Below are 21,899 nucleotides of genomic sequence, written 5' to 3' on the forward strand. Positions count from 1 at the left end.
ACTACCATATACGCTGATAAATGATTTTCGTGTAACTGTGTTGTTCTACAAAGACACTGGATTTGAAGTGAGTGAATCGCTGAGTCCCGCGATGAGACAGGGTCTGCCTTTTGCTCTTAAAATCTGGGGGCATCAGGACCACATCCCAGCTGAGCAGGCTGAGACTGCGGCGGAGTGTGGACCGGCGAGGAGGGGACGCGGAAGGGAGGGAGCGGCGACAGGCGACCCGTCCGGCGCGGGTCCCGGCGGCGCCCGGTCCCCGCGGGTTCCAGGCCGCTCGCCCCCCGCCCCTCCCCTTCGCTCCCCGCACAGCCTCTCCCGCCCCTCCCCACCCGACTCCCTCAAGTCTCCACAAACGGAAATGGGAGTCACAGCGTCGGGGACCAGCGGAAACAAAACACAGAGGCGGCCGCGGGGGGGCCGCTGTGGGAGAAAAGGCCCCGGAACGAGGCCGGCCCGCGCGGGCCCGCGTTCCCCTCCTCCCCGGAGGCCGCACTCACCCACTCCGGAATCGGCCCTGTTGCCCCCGCCCGCACTCCAGAGCCGGCTAAGAACGGCAGCGGCGCGGGCTCCACGTGCAGTGTCTCTCCGGGTAAGACCTGCAGCTCCCGCGACTACAAGTGTGAGGCCCCAGGGCCCTTCCCGCGGAATCGGCGCTGAGAAGCCCCAACCCCCCTCCCGCCTCCCAGGCACCTCCGGGTCCAGGACTACAACTCCCAGCAGGGTGCGCAAAACGAACGCCCAAGGCAACGGAGGCTCACGAGGCACAAGGAAGCACAACACCCCAATCCGCTCTGTTTTACATAGTCTCACTTTCCCTGCACCATTATACACCTCGATAACCCTAACGAACAGGACGCTGACTCGGAGGGGAGCTTGAACTAGGGGAAAGGCCAGTCAAAGGGCGCATGCGTACAGAGCAAGGTTTCAAGGAGGGGAAAAAGAACGGGTCAAATTAGGGGAAGAAAAGATGGCGGAGGCTTTGCCAGGGGACCCGGAAGCACTTACCCTCCACTTCCTCCTCCTGTTTGGCTTCTGTCTCACCTAGACCCGTCCGGTCGCAGACTGTCTCCGAGACGCTTCCTGTCCGGTGAGCGTCGACCGACTGAAACGGCGGCCCATAATGCATTGCGATGGCGGGTAGGCGTGTGGGGGCGGAGCCAGGGCCGGAAGTAGAGCGGTGGCGGTGGCGGTGGCGGCGGAGGCTTTGGCAGCTCGGGACTGAGTGCAAGGTGACTGGGAGGGTAGCTAGATCAGCGTGGCCTCTTGGGACTCCAGTTCTGGGTTTCTTCACGAGGCCTGGGCTGCCTCTCACCTTTACTCTACTAGGAGAGAGCAGCTCTGTGTCCTGGATACCTGCGCTGCCTGGCCCGGGGTCACAGCTGACCTCTACGTTTCTAGACCTGGGAGTTTGCCTAGACCCAGAAATAAGATCGATACCCTCTCTGAGGGCTAATGGGGCGGCGCGGGGGTAAGGGAGGCCTGGGGGTCTCGGGCCCGCATCCTGGTTGGGGCAACCCAAGGTCAGGCGCGCGGGAGAGGTTTTCGGCCAGGCCTACCCGGGCGCACGGGACCGTCTAAGCTACTTAGGCAGAACGGGCACCATAAGAGGGAAAAGAATAGTTACAATCTTGAAAGTTTGCATCCCACCTAAAAACGATGATAGTGCTAACACTTCGTTAGGCGACTTTATGGATTGTTCTTAGGAATGTGCACTGACGAGGCAGCGAACCTACTAACCTATGGCCGGTCAGTCATCACTATAAATAGGAGAACCATGTCCCCGCCCACGACGAGGCCTCTGCTCAGACTAGTGTTTTCTTACTGTTGCCTTCCCCAGTCTTTCTAATCATGTCAGACGCTATCATATTCTCTTGTGGCACCCGATGGTACTGGAATGGAGAATTTATGGCAGGTGGTATTTCACAGCCATTTGTGTAATGACTATCTTCTGCGTGTCAGTGGACAATGCGCATTCACTGATCAGTGAAAAAAATGAAAATGATTAAAGGAGAAGGAACAAGTTTTGATATGAGATTATGTGTTTGTTCTTTGGATGAGTTCGTAGAACTTATAAGGGAGACGAGAACTGTTGAATACTGTGTATAGATTTGGGGTTCAGGATGAATACTAAAATTAGAAATGCGATTAGGGAATCATAGGCACTTAGATAATTGAAGCTATGAAAGTGAAGTTTACCCATGTTGTAGCAGGAATAACATCTGCAGTCAGACTTAGAGCAAATTAACTGTGTGACTATGTGCAGCTTCACCTTTCTTAGATATAGTTTTATCATACGTAAAGCAGGGATAAGAACACTTTCTTCTAACTCTTTTAAGAGTATTGCTGTAAGGGTACAAGGAGAGGATATATATGGAAGTACTTTACACAGTATATAGGGCTGAGCAAATGTTGGGTGAACTTATTGCTGAATGTTAAGCATGTCCTTAGTTTGCTAGAAAGGAAAGTAGGCATTGAGTTGCACAATTTTTTGTTTTTTTTACATATTTGTGTTAAGTTAGATTTTGCTGTGTAACTTTGACCAGATAATGCTAATCCTCAGTTTCTGTATGTTTAAACATAGGAATGCTAATAAGTGGCACATGACCTTATGAAAGGTCATTTGTTGTTTGCTTGTAGCCTTTTCTCAAGTGTTTTTCCCTAATGGGGTATAAAAGTGATATGTTATGAATTCTTTAATTTCTTCAAATACTTTGCTTTCATTCAGGTGAAGCATATTTTGATTGTATTGATTGTAGGATTTCTTTTTTTTTTTTTTTTTTTTTTTTTTTTTGAGACAGAGTTTCGCTGTTGTTGCCCAGGCTGGAGTGCAATGGCACGATCTTGGCTCACTGCAACCTCTGCCTCCTGGGTTCAAGCGATTCTCCTGCCTCAGCCTCCTCAGTAGTTGGGATTACAGGCATGTGCCACCACTCCCAGCTAATTTTGTATTTTTAGAGACAGATTTCTCCATGTTGGTCAGGCTGATCTCGAACTCCCTACCTCAGGTGATCCGCCCACCTTGGCCTCCCAAAATGCTGGGATTACAACAAAGTGCTGGGATTACAGGCGTGAGCCGTCGTGCCCGGCCTGATTGTTGGACTCTCCTCCCCTCCCCTGCCCTCCCCTCCCCTGCCCTCTCCTCTCCTCCCCTCCTCTGCCCTCCCCTCTCCTCCCCTCCTCTGCCCTCCCCTGCCCTCCCCTCCCCTGCCCTCCCCTCCCCTGCCCTCCCCTGCCCTCCCCTCCCCTCCTCCTTCTTGACAGGGTTTCACTCTGTAACCTAGGCTGGAATGCAGTGGTACAATCACAGCACACTGCAGCCTCTACCTAACAAGCTCAAGTGATCCTCCTGCCTCAGCCTTCCAAGTACCTGGGACTACAGGCACTCACCACCACACCTGGCTGTTTTGGTTTTTTTTAGAGATGAGATCACACTATGTTGCCTAGGCTGGTCTTGAATTTCTGGGCTCAAGTGATCCTCCTGCCTTGGTCTCCCAAAGTGCTGGGATTACAGGCATCAGCCACTGCACCTGGCTCATTGTAGGATTTCTTTTGATAATTTTTACATGCCATTCCAGAGTTTGTCAACCCTGGCATTATTGACATTATGACCAGATAATTCTTGTGGGTGAGAGGGCTGTTATTGTCGTTATAGAGTGTTTGGCAGCATTCCTGGCTTTGTACTCATTATAGGCCAGTAGCACTCAGCTTGGTGAGAACAACCAAAAATGTCTAAAGACATTGCCAGATGTCTCCATGGAGGGAAAATCTCACCTCTTCCCCCACCCCCAACCCCATTTTGAGAACTATTGTGCTACTCTACAGTTTTCTAGCTAGTGCTTCTCAAACTGTCAGTGGTAAAGGGCCATTCTCACACCCGCTCTTGTGGACACTTTTGAGTACAGTGAAAATGAATTACAAAAGAAATGAAATTTAAAAAACAAAACAATGAAGTCACTTAAAATACAATGTCTAATTTTTTAGAGACAGGTTCTCTCCATGTTTCCCAGTCTGGTCTTGAACTCCTGAGTTCAAACAATCCTCCCTCCTCAGCCTCCCAAAGTTCTGGGATTACAGGCATGAGCCACCACACCCGGTTCATAAGCTCTATTTTTTTTTATTTTTAAATTCAGCAAACAAATTACCTCTTGAGTCGTTATAAGTTTCTAAATGCTTATTTCTAATTTCTTTGTTTTGAGACAGGCTCTTGCTCTGTAGGCCAGGCTGGAGTGCAGTGGTGTGATCCTGGCTCACTGCAACCTCCACTTCCCAAGTTCAAGTGATTCTCCTGCCTCAGCCTCCCGAGTAGCTGGGATGACAGGTGTGCCCATGCCTGGCTAATTTTTTTTTTTTTTTAAATAGTAGAGACAGGGTTTCACCATGTTGGCCAGGCTGGTTTCAAACTCCTGGCCTCAAGTGATTCTCCCATCACAGCCTCCCAAAGTGCTGGGAGGTGAGCCACCTCGCCTGACCTCTAAATACTTATATCTAATTTCTGTATTACTTTAGACCAAAAACATAGCGTGTATACTTCCACTAGTCCTATTATGACTTAGTAGAAGTCCAGTGTCAACACGATGATGACTGGTATTGTCATTAGGAAATTTGGGAAGGCATGCAAGCATGTTAGCATATCAGGTTTTCACTCGAAGATTCAGAAATTTTACCAGCCAGGGCAATATGGCAAGACCTTGTCTCTACAAAAAAATAAAAGTAAACATTAGCCTGGTGTGATGGCACACAAGTGTGCTCCCATCTGCTTGGGAGGCTAAGGTGGAAGGATTGCATGAGTCCAGGAGGTCGAGGCTGTAACGAGCTGTGTTCAGCCTGGGCAACAGAGTGAGACCCTGTCTCAAAAAAAAAAAATGATGCAGAAATTTTACCAGGCTGTGGTGCATTGTGAGCATTTTGTCACCATTCCAATATGGGGTTTGGCAAGCCCTGTCAATGTATAGACTCGGCCTTGATCTGAGAAAAATGTATTCTTCTAATTATTTATGGTCTCTCACTCCTTTTTTTTTTTTTTTTTTTTTTTTACCTTTTGAGTTGGAGTCTTGCCCTGTCATCCAGGCTGGAGTGCAGTGGTGTGATCTGGGCTCCCTGCAACCTCCACCTCCTTAGTTCAAGCGATTCTCCTGCCTGAGCCTCCCAAGTAGCTGGGATTAATTTATTTTTGTATTTTTAGTGGAGACAGAGTTTCACCATGTTGGACAGGCTGGTCTCAAACCTCTGACCTCAAGTGATCTACCTGCCTTGGCCTCCCAAAGTGCTAGGATTACACACACAAGCCACCGCGCTTGGCCCTCTTTATTCCTTTTCTTCTAGAATTCCTGTTTACACCTATTTGTTGTAATTTGGAATACTTTTTGCATTTGATCTTTAAATCACTAAAGTAAATCTCAACAGGGATTGTCCTCTACTGAAATGTTTTAGTTAGAAAATAATATATTTTAGCTTAAGGAAGTCGTGGGATTCGAAAGTCTTTAAGTCTTTATTTTTTGTTTTTTTTTTTGATACGGAGTTTTGCTCTCGTTGCCCAGGCTGGAGTGTAATGGCATGATTTCGGCCCACTGTAACCTCTGCTTCCCGGGTTCAAGCGATTCTTCTGCCTGCCTCAGCCTCCTGAGTAGCTGGGATTACAGGCGTGCCCCACCACGCCCAGCTAATTTTTGTATTTTTAGTAGAGACGGGGTTTCTCTATGTTGGTCAGACTGGTCTCGAACTCCCGACCTCAGGTGATCTGCCCGCCTCGGCCTCCCAAAGTGCTGGGATTACAGGCATGAGCCACAGCACCTGGCCATAAGTCCTTATTTATAAAGTTCAGGCTTCCATCTCCTTCACCAATTTATTTCACTGGTAAAATTGGACTGCCAGCCCCTCCCCCGTGTCATGCACAGCTCATTTGGTATGGCTGCTGTTTTTCTTTGCTGGTTCTTCTGGACTTTGATTTAGTTGTTACAGTATTCTTAAACGGCTGGAATCCTGTTGTAACGGACAGAGCAGTTTCTGCCTCTTTGGGCCTGAGAAGTCCATGCTTTCAGGTTATCATGCCTGGCTGAGGCATGGGAAACCTTGTACATCAGTTTGGGGACCAGTGTGTTTTTCCTGTTAGGAGTGGACAGTGTTGCAACAGTCTACCTCTACTGTTTTCTCTGATCCAAGACTAAGTTCAAGGGAGAAGAAATACCTCACCTCACATTTTGTGCTCTAACCTTGATGAAGCTTCAGGCCTGAGTTTTTAACTGTTCCTATATCCCAGGGACTTTTGGTTAAGACCTAAAAATCTTGCAATGGGGAATGAGGAGGAGAAGGGAACTGTGGTCAGGTATAGACTGAGATCTGATATGATGTAATTCTGTAGCAATTAGTAGAATTTGAATCTCATGATATATTTAGAGGTGATTTCTGATAAGTATATTAACATTTCTGATGCTTGTTTTCAGTAACAGAATCAGCATGATTCTTCAGAGGCTCTTCAGGTTCTCCTCTATCATTCGGTCAGCAGTCTCAGTCCATTTTCGGAGGAACATTGGTGTTACAGCAGTAGCATTTAATAAGGAACTTGATCCTGTACAGAAACTCTTTGTGGACAAGATTAGAGAATACAAATCTAAGCGACAGTAAGTGAATAAATAACTACAGTGTAAATATAAATATTCAAAGTATGTAAGCTCCAAGGTGGTAATAAAAAATGATGTGGTATTTGAAAGTGTCAGACCTTCACTGAGCTCATCTCTGACACAGAGGTTCATTAGGTGCCCTCAAAAAAGAAGGTAAGGATCTTGATTTTTTTAAGTCATAAACTGTATCTTCCTCGTACTAGTTATAAGGGAAAATCCTATTAAATCTATTGCCATTTCAAATATATCCTTACTTTAATGTCATATATTATAAACCACATCAATTCATAGAAATACAGAGGGTCTTGGAAATCATTTAGCAGCTAAGTTTGAAAGAAGTAACTCCCTTAGACATTAATTAGCCTAAGATCATAAAACTAATTGGGGAAAAATGTATTATCATAGTATATTTTAGCCCTCAATTTAGTGGCCTTTCTGTGACCTCGTAATTTGGGAGAAATGTATAAGCACAGCTCTTTTTTTTAAAACGCTGTTTCCATAGTTAAGTTCTCTGAGAATATATATTAAAGGACAAAAGACTCTGAAATGACATAATGTAAGTCCAAGAAAAACAATTGTAGAACCCTAGTTTTGGAAATGAATGACCACCTTAGCCGTCATCAGGTCCAAAGCCCAAGTCTTAGGAAGAGTGATGTGCATCAATTCATAGTTCCATTTTCTTTCATATAGTTGTCTACTGTGTGTAAAGCACTTGGCTGTTAACTGTGATGGGCCACAGGGCATTTTTTTACAATATTCTTAAAGTCTGACAGGAGTAGAAAGCTAGTAAGCAAATAAATACAATATAAGGTAAAATGAGTTAGGTGCTAAGATAGGGAAATGTTGAGTGCTTGGGGAGTTCATAGGAAAGAATACTCCTTTCCAGCTAGAGGCATTTTAGAGGCTTTTTGGAAGGCAGTGTTTGGGTATTCATCCCTCTTGAGAATCTCATGGACAACTGTGGATCATCTTCCCAGTTTAAAGAAACAAACATGAAGAATTTACTTACATGATTTTGCTTATAGCATGAAATGGTTCTCAAACCCACAGGAGGCCTTCAGTAGACACTAAACCCAGGGGTTTACGCTAGGTTCTAAAGATCAGTGTATGAAGGTTGGACAGATAAATGAGGGTAGGAGGAGAGTATCTTTTAGGAGGAAAAAATGGTGTGAACTAAGGCATGAAAACTAGAAAGCACAAGATACATTTGGTGAATGGTATAATTCTGTTTCCCTGAAGTATAGGGTATATGAAGAGTATAAGGATGGTATAGGGTTAGAATGAGGGATTATGGAAGGCCTTGATTATAGACTGAGCAAGTAAGATATGTGGTAGGCATTCATGAGAAATTAAAGCTTTTTGAACATGACTGTGGGGATGGGAGATTACTCTGAATTAGGAGGATAACTTAGGTTTGAAATGGGAAGAGAGCAAAGATAGATATGTTAGCAAAATGTAACCTAAACATTAGTTGATGAGAACCTTGACTTCATAGCAGTGATAATGTAAAAGTGACAGAGTCAAGACATTGAAACACTGATGACTGGTTTTGGTGAGCTGCTGGAGAGGAAGAGGAGAGGGAACAATAAAAGAAAACCGACTTTTGAGGCGAGGTAACTAACAAAGGTGTTACTGTTGCCAAAACTGAGGAGAAATAGTGAAGGGATTAAAAATGTAGTAAGTTACTATGTGCTTTGACAACCCTATAGATGTTACCCCAGTTTTATATATGAGAAAACCAAGGCTGACAGTTAGAATTTGCCAAAAATCATGCTATGAAGTAACCAGATGTACAGGACTCGTCAGGGAATTTTGAGTGTCTTCTGTCCAAATGTGGTGTTACGTTATAGTATTGATGCTGTTCGCATCATTTTAACTGTCCTTAAAAGCCTATCTAGTAAGAAGTGAATTCTTAGGTGTACCCGAAATCTAAGGAGTCTTGTTTGTGGGTCATTGATTGGTTTGTGCAAACACATACATGGAGAGTTCTGAGGATAGACCCTGGGCTGGCATCCAGCACAGCCACTAATGAGCTCTATGACCTCGGGCAGGTTTACCTTCTGTAGGACAGTTTTCTCTTACTAAAATGGGGATGATGATAGTACTTACCCATTTCATAGGATATTATAAAAATTAAATGATTCAGTACATTAGCGTGCCTAGTATTTGCTAGTGAAATGAACAAGTGTCTTCTGAGTGACTGCTTTGTCCCAGTCACCATGTCACCATGTGAGAGCCTAGGGATATAGTAATAAACAAGATAAGCAGCAAGACTTACATTCATTTGAGGAGGTAGATGATTTCTGGCCTCTTTTTATCACAAGAGTGCATATTAAAGTTAAAATAGCCATCATCCATCAGTAACCAGTATTAGAGTATCTAGTTGAAGGATCTATTTAGAACCACACTGTCCATTTCGGTTGTCATTATCCATGAGACTATTCAAATTCTAATTACAATTAAATGTATATATAAATTCAGTTTCTCATTTTCTCATACATGTTAGCTCAATTTCTAGCGCTCAATAGCCAGATATGGCTAGTGGCTACCATATTGGACAACACAGACAGAGAATATTTCTAACATCACAAAAAGTTCTATTGGACAGTGCTAATCTGAAAGAAAATTGGATCTCTAACAAGAAACATTGTTAACAAGTTCTTAAATTGGAGCCACCTATGTATTTTTTTGTGCACGTTCTTTAACTTAAATAAGACTCTATGCTTTGATCATAGGCATGTGTAAAAATGTTATTACCCTTGAAGGAATTTTCACGTATACATTTTTTTTTTACGTTTAGAATATTGTTCATTGCCAGGTAGGCAGTAATATTTATGACAAAAACAGAAGAATTTCTTCAAATAATTAATTGGACCCAATTGGCCCTGCTGCTGGTCCATGATGCTATATTTATTTTCCCAAACTGCACACATCTAATTTTGTCATTTTATTGCTTAGCAAATAAAATAAAATACAAACTCCCAGGCCTAACATTCCAGGCCTCTCATGATCTGGGGTTTGCTGATTTTTCCATCTAGACTCCTTAGCATTCCCCACATATAGTCAATCCTTTACCACCTCTATGTCTTTGCTTTTTCCATCTTAGAAGGTCTCAAAATAAACCCTGGCCCCAAATGCCTGATGTTTCTCAAATGCCACCTTTTTAAAATGAAATTTTCCCTGATTAGCTTAGCAAAAGTGATCTCTTCCTCAACTTGAATAGCTTTTTGTTAAACCATGTCTTTGAAGCTCACCACATCACTCCTTTACAGCATAAATATTTATAAACATGTAATTTTTTTCTTCTAAATTGCAAAATCTCTGAGGGTAGGAAATAATTTGCTTCTTTAATAGAACCCCTATTGTAGAAACTTAAAAGTTACTAAGTTCTTTAAAAGCCATTTAGTGATGGCTGACTTAAAGCAAATGATAATAGTAGATAATAATTGAGTATTCACTGTGTGCTGGGCACTGTGCTTAGAGGTATGTGTGCGTTTACACCCTTGTTTGGTAGGAACTTCATGTTTAGATGTGGAAACTAAAATTTAGAGGCTCTGTGCCTTGCTCAGGTTTACACAGTTGCTGAATAGTTGAACTTACACTCAAATGGAACCAGTCTTTGACTCCAGAGCCCGTAGACTTAATGATACACCTTACTGGAACTTAGACCCTGAGAAATTCTGACTTAAGTGTCTGTGATACTAAGAAACCTTGAATGTTAGAGATTTGTTTGAAGTTACCTCATTTATGTGAAACCTCATCATAATAAAATAGTTTGAATTGAAATTGAAGTGGAAATACTTCTTTTCTTTCTGAAGTTTTTTCTTCGACTACATGAATGCTTTAAAAAGGTCTATTGGCTGGGTGTGGTGGCTCACGCCCTTAATCCCAGCACTTTGGGAGGCCGAGGCGGGCGAATCACAAGGTCAGGTGATCAAGACCATCCTGGTCAACATGGTGAAACCCCCTCTCTACTAAAAATACAAAAATTAGCTGGGTGTGGTGGCGGCGCCTTGTAGTCCCAGCTACTCAGGAGGTTGAGGCAGGAGAATCACTTGAACCAGGGAGTTGGAGGTTGCAGAGAGCCAAGATCGTGCCACTGCACTCTAGCCTGGCAACCAAGCAAGACTCCGTCTCAAAAAAGAAAAAAAAAAAAGATCTATTGAAATGTGGTGAAGAGTAATTTTGTTTTAGTAAACTAGTACATAAAATTAATTTTTGTTTGCTCATTTACTTAACAGGACATCTGGAGGACCTGTTGATACTGGTCCGGAGTATCAGCAAGAGCTGGAGAAGGAGCTTTTTAAGCTCAAGCAAATGTTTGGTAAAGCAGACATGAATACATTTCCCACCTTCAAATTTGAAGGTACATCTTGTGAATCACAGATTCATTCTTGTGGGGGATAAGTGAAGAATATTTACCCTTACTTGGATTTTTGGAGAATCGAATGACAGTGTTAACGTGAATTTATTAGGACCATGATGTGTGCCTGAGAAGCTGCCGGCTAAATGTTTGCCATTAGAATAAGAGCAGTATAGGAAATCACATAACATAGCGATTAAATGGTGGGGATCTGAAATTGAATTGCCTGATCCTGAATCCTGACAATCACTTTCAGTTGTGTAATCTTGAGTAATTAACTGTTGCATATTTCCTCATCTGACAGTTGGGGAGAATTATAGTATCTTCTGCATATGTAGTTAAATGACATAATATATGCAAAGTCAATTAATGGAATGCGTGGCTCATAGAAAGTGTTGCATAAATGTTTAGCTATATTTCTATGTAAATGTTTACAAACAGTAGATATTTACTAACAAAATCAGAAGATTGATGAGTTAAATCTTGAGCATTTTACATAATCCATTTTCCTGCAGTATAGCTAAGCTTGACCCTTTTTTTCCCTTCTTCTTAGATCCCAAATTTGAAGTCATCGAAAAACCCCCGGCCTGAAGAAATAAAGTAAAATTAATCTGGTAATTTGTCATGGGTTAGCTGTACAACTAGTTAGATGTTTCAGAATAAACATGCATTTCATAACTGTCAAATGTTCTTTTAATTCTGAGTCCAAATAAATTATTTGGTGATGTTGAGTGTGTTCTTAATGAGTTAAGTGCTGTTTGTTACGGATGTTTTTAGATCCTTTCATTTGGTTATAATTAAGCAGATGAAGACCTTGGATAAATTGGGCACAACTCGCCCATAACCCTGCTTGTCGTGGAGGGATGTTACCCTTCCTTTAGAACATGAAGAAATGGTTTATAAATTCTTTGTCATAGCTTTCTCAGAAATCTGAGTGTAATTTTTTTATATGTCCTGGAACATCTATTGTGTTTTAACTTTGATCTCCTCAAATGTTAAATAATTTTCTCCTAGTAACCCAGGTCCCTCATCTTTGCTTGCAGGTCACAGTGTATGTTACAATTCTGTTCAGATTGATGAGGGAAAGGTAGGGATGAATGGGGTTCTATAAAGGAACTTACTTTTAAAGAGTAAACTATATGGTGTTGTTTTGTCCTAATAAGAAGAGTTCCAACAGATACATTCTAGATAAGTGTCATATCAGACATGGTCAAAATTTTAGTGACTATAACTGGCTCTCAAGGAAGTTACTTAAAAAAATTTTTTTTAATGGTCAAAATCAGGCTTACAAAAAAGTAAATTTTAAAGGAAAAACAGCCATGTCTTATTAGTATTTGACAATATCTCTGATATGTGTTAAATATAGGTCTTTAATAGAGCTTTAAGATTTTCTGTAAAAGTGTGAAGCCAACAGTGTTTTTTTTTTGTTTTTTTTTTTTTTCGGAGATGGAATCTTGCTATGTTACCCAGGTTCAAGCAGTTCTCCTGCCTCAGCCTCCCGGGTAGCTGGGATTACAGGTGTGCGCCACCATGCCTGGCTAATTTTTGTATTTTTAGTAAAGACAGGGTTTCACCATGTTGGCCAGGCTGGTCTCAAACTCTTGACCTTAGGTGATCCACCTGCCTCAGCCTCCCAAAGTGCTGCGATTACAGGCTTGAGTCACTGTGCCTGGGCCAAAGGGAATAGATTTTTATTATGGCATACTATAGCTGAAGGCAAAACCTGCTGGGGATTCCTTTTTGAAAGATCTACAGATATTTCCTAATTATGTAGATACGATTAATATGCTGTGTAGAGAAGGAATTGGGGAGGGCAGTACAGTAGGAAGAAACAGCCCACTTTTCTTCAAATGTGGCTAAGCAGTGACAGAGCAGTTGAACTACTTTTACTTAAATAATTGCAGGCGTTGGAACAGAGAATCGGGTATTTAATTATGGCACTATCTAAAGGTAATCACGGAAGTCTAGTTGACCCAGGGTCTTCCTCTAACCTACCCTGAAACAGCTCTCCTCCACCCACCTGTGGCTGCAAAGCCGTCTTGTGTCAGCTGGAACTGCCAGTCAGTAGAGAACAAACTGACCTTTTCTGCATATGCTTCCTCTCCCTGTCTCTACCTCCTTCTTCATTCAGAGTTTAGCTGAATTTTACCTTTTATCAGCTAACACATACTTATCTCATTAACACATTTTTTACTTGTCTCACAACTGTAGAATTGCTTGAATATCCCAGTCTCTCTGTTCATTATTGAAACAGGGTTCTGTTTGACTGTAGGAAGCATCCTATTCTCGTGCCTTATATTACAGGGCTGTGCATTTACATTTAACTTTTGGTCAGGCAAGCACTCCCTGTTTTCCAGCTGAACCTCTTGTGGTGCTGTGAGTCAGGGATCTTAACCAAGGCTTCGTCTTCCTCAGAGTCCCTTCCTCTTTTTGGCTGGACTGCTCCAACCCTGCAAACGCTGGCCTTTGTGCAGCACTTCAGCCTGCCAGGTCACTCCTTGTCCTGCACTTAACCATTCAGAACCACTTTATGTGATTATGACAAACGATCTCAGGCTTGTGGTTATATAAAATGGCTATTTTCCCCCTTGCCTGGTGTTATGAACTGAATTGTGTTTCCCCAAAATTCATACTTGATTGAATTGAAGCCCAACTTCCACTACCTCATAATGTGACTATTTGGAGATAGGGACTTTAAGTTAAAATGAGACCTTTAGGGTAGGTCTTAATCCTATCTGACTGGTGTCCTTACACGAAGAGGAAATTTGAGTTGAGGAGAGGTAAGGAGAACTAGAAAGGGACATGTGTCTGTTACTTACATAGCACTACCTTTAATAGTAACCCAAGAAGGCTTGGCAATTTTTACTTATTTAACATTCAGTGTAGGCTTTTTTTGTTTGTTTTTGGCTGTTACTGTTTCTCTGATTGTTGCTGCTCCTGGGGTAGTAGCAGCCTTCCAAATGCTAGGTCTCTAGTAAGGTGCATGTATGAGTTCTTGTGGGGGGCCCTGTGGCCGAGGAGGTCTTCCCAGTCGTACAGATTCCATTCTCTTAAATGGCAGATTCACTCCTACTCCCTTCCAAACTCCCCTTAGCTCCCACTGGAATGATAAGTACACACTGTTTCCGATGTTTGCTCTGGGGAGGCACTGGCAAGAAGGCTCAAGGCCAGCTACTTCCAGTGGTGCCTACTGGACCCACGGGACACTCATGTCCTTGACCTAAGAAATCTTGGGAAAACAGGTGTTTCACCATCCTCCCCTACTTCGCTCACCTTTTTTTTTTTTTTTTTTTTTAAAGAGATGGGCTTTTGTTCTGTTGCCCAGGCAGTGGCTTGATCATAGCTCACTGCAGCCTTGAATTCCTGGGCTTAAGCAGTCCCCCCAATTCAGCCTCCAGAGTAGCTGGTGCTGTAGGCACACACTACCACGCCTGGCCCTCCCCCTCTTCTTGATATTTTTTTCCAGCTCTCTTTCCATCGGCTCAAATAGCTCCTGTTTCCTTGGCAGGTGCCTTCAGTTTTTGCAAGTGATTCTCTTAAACATTCTCTTTACTTCCCTTGGGGGTGACTTGGGGAATAGTACTCCTTATGACTTTGGCAAACTCATTCTTTGTCTCTTTCTGTCCCCTCATTCCTTCCCATCCCAAATGCATCCATATACACTTCAGCTTATAAGGACTGTGTGATGAGGTGAAGGGTAAAGAGTAGTGGTGGACTGGAGTAATTATTTCAGGGTAGCTGTCTCTTCATGAACAGTGAAGGGGTATTTATACCCAATGTATTTTTCATTTTCTTTTTTTGAAACAAAGTCACTCTTTTGCCCAGGCTAAAGTTGCAGTGGTGTGATCATAGCTCACTGCAGCCTCAGCCTCCTGGGCTCAAGTGATCCTCCTGTCTCAGCCTCCCGAGTAGCTGGGACTACAGGCGCATGTCACCACACCCAGCTAGTTCTTAAATTTTTTGAGACAGTCTCACTGTGTTGTCCATGCTGTTCTCAAACTTCTAGATTCAAATGATCCTCCCACGTCAGCCTTCCAAAGTGCTGGGATTACAGGTGTGAGCCACTGCGTCCAGCCTTCATTTTCCCTCGAAAGTGGGATACTTGTTTTTAGTCTTTGAGCAACAGAGAAAGTCCCAGTTAACATCCTGTTACATGAATATAACATCTTTGTAAAGAGATGCTTATTCATTCTCTTTGGTATATGTTATCCTAAAATTTAGAAATAAAATGTTTCTTAACCTACAGTAACTTCAATTTATCAGTAGTTAAATTCTATAGTAAATATTTGGAAAGAAAGTTTGAGAATGAAAAGAAGTTAGCTGGGTGCAGTGGCTCACGCCTGTAATCCCAACACTTTGGGAGACTGAGGTAGGCAGATCACTGAGGTCAGGAGTTCAAGACCAGCCTGGCCAACATGGCGAAACCCTGTCTCTACTAAAAATACAAAAATTAACCAGGCATGATGGCCAGTGCAAGTAATCCTGGCTACTCAGGAGGCTGAGGCATGAGAATCGCGTGAACTGCACCTCAGGAGGCTGCAGTGAACCAAGATTGCACCACTGCACTCCAACCTGGGTGACAGAGCGAGACTCTATCTCAAAAAAAAAAAAAAAAGCATAAGCAACTTTAGGACTCCAACTATAGCTCTTGGTAAATCTCTATTTTTATACCATCTTTAAGAAACTTTATAAATAGCACACTTGAAGTTGAAAATAAAGGGATCATGAGATGGAGCTTTGAAACAGCCTACTTTCAGTTTCAAAGAAGTTAAACAGGTCCTTTGTTGACACACACTCTTCACTTGTTTTGAGAGCATTTTCTTGGTAGAAAGTAAAAAGACATTTTACACTCTAGTTTGTCTTACATTTTTTCAAACCTGGTCAAGTAAAAACTTGGCATATATTGAAAAGTAAACAAATATTGAAAGTATCACAAATGAAAGCTTTTAGTTTACCTTGGATTTCTTAACCAGTTGTTAACGCTAAAAGTGTTCCAAAAAGAGAAAACAAAAGATGGAAAATTAAATTTTAAAATTTTAAAGTTGGAAAAATATTTGAAGAGCTTCTTAAGAACTGTGTGGAAATTCATGTCTAATTGCTAAAAGACTGGTATGAGAAATAGTTTCTATCCAACCTTCATTCATGGAACAGTTTTGTAACTTCACATATTAGATAACTATTGTAATTACATATTTCAGAATATAATCATTTATTAATATTCTAACTATGGGGAAATTTTATAATTAAATGCTAAATTTGCTCTTTGACAAGTGTTCCTTTGATTTTGAAAAATTCATTTATCACTTATTAAATGCCAACCACGTGTTAGATGCTGTTAAATTATTTGGGTCTTATAAGGTTGTGTAAAACCTGGTTCTTTTCTCAAAATGCTTCCAGATTGGTAGGGGTGTCAAACATGTTCATTCCTATCATGGGATAGAAACCAGTAAGTGAATCAAGGGTTACGGAAATTCAGAGAAGAAAGAAACCTTTTCCAGCAGAGGAAATGAGAGAAGGCTGTCCCAGAGGGGGTGGAATTTGACCTGTCTCTTAATGAGTAGATAGAATATACAAGTCTTGTGTTTACGAGAATTAGCATTCCAGGTGGATGGGGTATTATAAGTAAATGTATAGAGGAGGGGGAAAAACAGGTTAAGAGAAAATGACCATAGCTCAGTTTAATGGGTGCATAAGGCAACCAAAGACGTTAGTAGAACATGTAGCTGAATACATAGGCTGTGGCAATATGACGGGATGTGTCTGTGATGGGTGGGAAACCTTGAATTCCAGGCTGAGGAGTTTAGATTTTGTGATAGACCAGGTAAAGGAAGAGTGAAAGGGTTTTAGCCAGGGGAAGGAAGAAGGGAGTTGACATGGTTCGAGAGAAATGGGGCAAATTAATGGACGGGGTGGGGGGAAGAAGAGATTAGAGGGAAAAGGAGCCTTTGGAACTGGAGAGATTGATGTTGTGAGAGGGTACTTGAGGGTAGAAGTTCCCAGGAGACAAAAGTTGAGATAGTAGTGAAAGCCTGAGATAAAAGGGTGAAAGACTGAAGAATCGAATAAGACAATGAATGATGTAGTCAATGTAAATGGGAGGCTAAAGATGGAGAGATTTAGAGATAGGAGGGGGCAGTAGTGGTGATAGGATTTAAATGCATTCATCCTGGTTAGCCTCAATATTTTTCAAAATAATATTAGAGATTTGGGCATCTTCGGAGAATGACAGGAGAGTGGAAGAGAATGAAATGGTCCACTGTGGTATTTAGACTGGTTTGGGGGGAAGGCACGACAAAAAGGCATTTTGTCTGACAGTGAGACTGGAAGGCCGTGGAGGGGCCAGAGATAACTGAGGATGAAGGGAAAGTGACAGAGAATAACACAAGAATTTAAAAGGACTGGGCTTGGCTGGGCATGGTGGCTTATGCCTGTAATCCCAGCACTTTGGGAGGCCGAGGTGGGCAGATCACGAGGTCAAGAGATCAAAACCATCCTGGCCAACATGGTGAAACCCCGTCTCTACTAAAACCACAAAAATTAGCTAAGTGTGGTGGTGCACACCTGTAGTCCCAGCTGCTCGGGAGACTGAGGCAGGAGAATTGCTTGAACCCTGGAGGTTGCAATGAGCCGAGATCATGCCACTGCACTCCAGCCTGGTGACAGAGCGAGACTCCATCTCAATCAATCAATCAATCAATCAGTAAAAGGACCGGGCTCAGGCCTATAGTAATGCTGGCAGTTTCGGAGGCCGAAGAGGGAGGAGCGCTTGAGTCCAGGAGTTTGAGACCAGCCTGGCAACATGGCAAGACCTCGCTTCTACAAAAATAAAATATAATAAATAAACAATTACCTGGGCATGACGCACACCTGTGGCTTCACCTATTTGGGAGGCTGAGCTGGGGGAATCACTTGAGCCTGGGAAGTCGAAGCTGTAGGAAGCCATGATTGCGGCACTGCGCTCCAGTGACAGAGCAAAACCCCATCTCAACAATAACAACAAGGAATTTAAAAGGAAATCATGGGGTAGAGAAAAACATGGTGTGTGAAACATCCTGGATCAGACTGATCTGGGTCCCCACAGACCCTGATTCCTCGCTCCTCAGCTCCGTGAACTTGGCAAGTCAGTAACCGTTTCCTCATCTGCAAAATGATGGCATTACCCACTTTATAGTATCGTTGAGATGAATGAGGTTTTATGCATCCTCACCCCCATCCATCTCCACCTCTGACATATATGAAGTGTTCAATAGTTTTTGCTTTTTATTTTCAGAGCATTTTTCTCAGCATTTGAGAAGTTGGCAGCCATCCAAACAGAGATGATGAGATTCTAATCTTAAACAGCTAACCAGCAGCTAGCCTTGTAGCTACAGAAGGTAAAAGGGTGTAGTTTCCTGGGTTTGATGAATAACAATAGGTGGATGACTCTTTCCCTGCACTGTTATATGGGGCTAAAAAGTTTAACAAGTTCAGCTATTTTTATTAGTGTAGACTTTAATCAAACAAAGCCACCTGTGGACGAAGGACGTTCTTTGCAAAGTTGTATTGAAAAACAATTGGTCCAGATTTAGCTAGGTCAAACCTCCAACTAAAAATAAATTAAATCTGGTTACAACAGCAACAATAATGAAAACAAAACAAAGCTTGCTAATAAAGATTTTAAAGCCCAAATCTTTACACAACACAATTCACTGCAAGAAAGTAAAGTCAAAATGCTGTAAGAATTACAATGGGATTTTACCAATTGTTAGTGTTCAAATTCCTCAAGTAAACACAAATGGAAATACAAGTCTGGACACCAGTGACCCACAGATACATACATGTACTTTTAATAATTAGGAAATTAGTGCTCAATACTGTGCCCTTTGTGTGGGAGAAAACATTCTTTATACAAGGATTGTTACCTAGCTATTACAATAGTTTAAGGTAATGTACAATATATATTTGACACAGAGAGTGTTAGATGTTCACACTGCATAAATGAATCCTCTAGCCTTTGATGTCTTCAAAAGAAGTTTTACAACTATTAGTGAAGCTAAGGCACTACATATTTTCCCTCCACAATGTGGATTTGTGTCATTTAAACTGAAGAAGTTGATCTCGTGTGATGACAGGTATGTCTGAAGAGGCGTCGTTCAGAGTCATCTATCCTCTTGGCATGCCAAGGCAAGAGGAAAGCATTCCTCAAACCAAAGAAATCTTCCAACCAAAACAGGTAATATTTAGCCTAATTTCTTACAAAAGCTTGTAAACAGGTGTTTTTTTCTGTCCTTCACCACCATGAGTTGGGAATCTATGCCTGTGGGCCAAATCTTGTCTGTGCCTGCTGTTTTTGTAAATAAAGTCTTATTGGAACACAGACATGACTGCTTGCTTATTTTGGCTGTGGCTGCCTTTGTGCTACAATGGCAGAGTCAAGTAGTTGTTAACAAGGACCTTATGACTTAAAATATCTACTTTCTGGCTCTTTACAAAAAATATTTGCCGATCCCTGATCATGTGGTGAAAATTTGATTTTGGAGGCAGAGCCATGTTACAGAAGCCCGACCTCCAGAAAGGGATCTGGTGAGACACATAGAATGTCACAGCTAAGTCAAAGGGGGAGCATCTTCCCAGTGGCCTGGTGTCCAGGCACATGCTAGGCACTCAGTGGGTGCTTAATCCATTTGTTCAGTGAATCCTGAGGATTTGCTTTGCCAATTGGGTAGAAAGATAAGATTCTTTTGAAAGAAGATTAACCTGCCGAGTGCGGTGGCTCATGGTTGTAGTCCCAGCACTTTGGGAGGCTGAGGCGGGTGGATCATTTGAGGTCAGAAGTTCGAGACCAGCCTGGCCAACATGGTGAAACCCGTCTCTACTAAAATTACAAAAATTAGCCAAGTGTGGTGGTACATGCCTGTAATCTCAGCTACTTGGGAGGCTGAGGCAGGATAATTGCTTGAACCTGGCAGGCGGAGGGGAGGCAGATGTTGCAGTGAGCCAAGATTGTGCCACTGCACTCCTGCCTGGGCAACAGAGTGAGACTGTCTCAAAAAAAAAAGAAAGAAGATTAACCATGTTCATAGTTGTCAAAGGTAGCAAGTGACCTTTTCATCCCGATTTGCCCAGAACAGGACATGCCTTAGCCATGTTTTGTTTTTAATATCAATTCGGTAATTAAAAGAAGTTACAGATGATATGCATTTTTATCATAGTCTAACTGCTCTGGTAAATGGATCATTGGAATTTTCACATTGTAATAGTAGCTGGAGGCTTTTGTGGTTCATCAGTTGAGAAACCCACATTAGACCCACTTTTCATTTGAGCCATTTCTCCATATGCCCACTATGTATCAAGAGGGGTACCAGATGCAGGGAGTCAGTGAGCTTTCTCATCTCATCTTCCTTGTAGACAATTACTTCTTCCCTCCACATCCTTCCTTTTCCAAAAGCAGAATTGGCAACCCCTGACCAAGGAACTTGACCCGGAATGTCACTGCACAATTTTTAGAGACAGAAGGATGTGAAGTCACCACTCCTGCAGGGAAAGGTATCTGCAAACTTGTGTAGCCTCCAGTGGTGAGTTCTGATGCCAAGGTCACTGATCCTCTTCAAAGAAATCTTACGAGAAGGAAGCAGTGGCAAGCAGCAGTAGGGGTGAAATAAGCCACTTTGGTTTGTGTTTGACCGTCAAAATTACATTTAATGAAGAAATCAGTGACACACACCAGGCGAATCCTGTGGTGCACACCTGTGGGCTCCAGCCATTAGGTATTTCTTTTGATGTTGCTTTTAGTTCTCAGGAATGGAAGTAAACACTAAGTGCAAATCCTCAGGCCTAAGACCCATCCCGCTTCCTCCTTTCTGTGGATATGTTAGTGATGAACGAGCATCGGAATAAGATGATATGAGGGGAGAAAAGAGGAGTCTGGCAGAAATGAGACCAGAGGTTCCTTTTGCATCTGTCAGAGTATTTGTTGGACGCCCTAAATCAGACTCTCGCTCAGAGTCTGATTTATATTTTCATGATCTGTGGATTAACTTCACAATCAGTATGTTACATTTTAGTAACGTTCTCTAGAAGTTAGGATATGGTTAACAGTTGCCAAAGCCCAGAATATTACAAAGTATTTTGATTCTTTTAACTTAGTCCAGACACAAGAAGCCAGACTGTATTTTAGGTGTGGACAGAACTATTTGTTTAAAATAACAAGTTCAGGTGAGTTAGTAGTCATAAAAATTAAAATGAAATACCACTTTCATTTCCTCATGTACCTCTTTGCAAATGTCAGACAAAGCAGAGTTTTATAATAGTTTAATAATTTGTGTAACAACGGTGGTTTTGGTGTATCTCAAAAGTGGAGTCTTTAAATTATAAAGGATTTTGTGTGCTTGAAATCCTAGGAAAAGAAAGAAAAAACAAGTTTAAATATATTAACTCGTATTTAAAGAAACATAAATCTTATGAATATCAAGCTATATTTATTGTAAGAATTTTACAGGTAAAAACCAGTATTTATTTATTTATCTTATTTATTTTTTGAGACAGAGTCTTGCTCTGTTGCTCCGGCTGGAGTGCAGTGGCACGATCTCAGCTCACTGCAACCTCCGCCTCCCAGGTTCAAGTGATTCTCCTGCCTCAGCCTCCCAATCTGCTGGAACTACAGGCACACGCCACCATGCACAGCTAATTTTTGTATTTTAGTAGAGATGGGGTTTCACCATATTGGCCAGACTGGTCTAGAACTCCTAACCTCGTGATCCACCTGCCTTGGCCTTCCAAAGTGCTGGGATTACAGGCGTCAGCCAGTGCACCTAGCCAAACCAGTATATATTTAATTAAACCCGTTTTATGGGGAATTAATTAACTAACTCCTAGCAGACAAGGTACTCTGAAGCTTTGCCCAGAGAGTAAAGAGGTAGGACTGGAAGGCAGAGGCA

At 42.3% G+C, this 21,899-nt stretch overlaps 3 protein-coding genes across 7 annotated transcripts in view; 1 reads left to right on the forward strand and 2 right to left on the reverse strand.

Annotated features, from left to right (window-relative positions):
* Positions 1–1,107, reverse strand: part of GABPA (GA binding protein transcription factor subunit alpha) — a 37,841-nt gene extending 36,734 nt beyond the window's left edge. The window contains exon 1 of one of the 3 annotated variants that reach the window (XM_005548894.4): positions 1,009–1,107. The gene's annotated coding sequence lies outside the window, so the exon portion shown is untranslated. Of the gene's footprint in view, positions 1–500 lie in introns of all 3 variants that reach the window. The other 2 variants (XM_015446943.4, XM_065541466.2) reach the window with 2 other exon arrangements.
* ATP5PF (ATP synthase peripheral stalk subunit F6) lies at positions 1,027–11,669 on the forward strand. Of its 3 annotated transcripts, none has more exons than XM_015446615.4 (4): positions 1,027–1,140; positions 6,444–6,620; positions 10,862–10,986; positions 11,537–11,669. In XM_015446615.4, the coding sequence occupies exons 1-4, from the start codon at positions 1,124–1,126 to the stop codon at positions 11,572–11,574; spliced, it is 357 nt and encodes a 118-aa protein (XP_015302101.1). In that variant the 5' UTR covers positions 1,027–1,123; the 3' UTR covers positions 11,575–11,669. The 3 variants fall into 3 exon arrangements, with proteins under 3 accessions (XP_015302101.1, XP_015302103.1, XP_015302102.1); XM_015446617.4 differs by having other exon boundaries at positions 1,027–1,090; XM_015446616.4 differs by lacking the exon at positions 1,027–1,140 and adding an exon at positions 1,175–1,232.
* Positions 11,670–18,456: 6,787 nt separating this feature from the next.
* The window catches only part of JAM2 (junctional adhesion molecule 2), a 78,827-nt gene continuing 75,384 nt past the window's right edge, over positions 18,457–21,899 (reverse strand). Inside the window, exon 10 of the mRNA XM_005548895.5 lies at positions 18,457–21,358. Coding sequence (XP_005548952.1) covers positions 21,326–21,358 — 33 coding nt within the window. The 3' untranslated portion in view covers positions 18,457–21,325. The remainder of the gene's footprint in view (positions 21,359–21,899) is intronic.

The sequence above is a fragment of the Macaca fascicularis genome, chromosome 3 (genome assembly GCF_037993035.2).
Source record: "Macaca fascicularis isolate 582-1 chromosome 3, T2T-MFA8v1.1".
Lineage (NCBI taxonomy): Eukaryota > Metazoa > Chordata > Mammalia > Primates > Cercopithecidae > Macaca > Macaca fascicularis.

Excerpts from the sequence above, each read along its gene's own strand:
- ATP5PF (XM_015446615.4), top strand. Across the intron at positions 6,621-10,861 it reads GAATACAAATCTAAGCGACA|GACATCTGGAGGACCTGTTG; the intron begins GTAAGTGAATAA and ends TTTACTTAACAG. Across the intron at positions 10,987-11,536 it reads TCCCACCTTCAAATTTGAAG|ATCCCAAATTTGAAGTCATC; the intron begins GTACATCTTGTG and ends CCTTCTTCTTAG.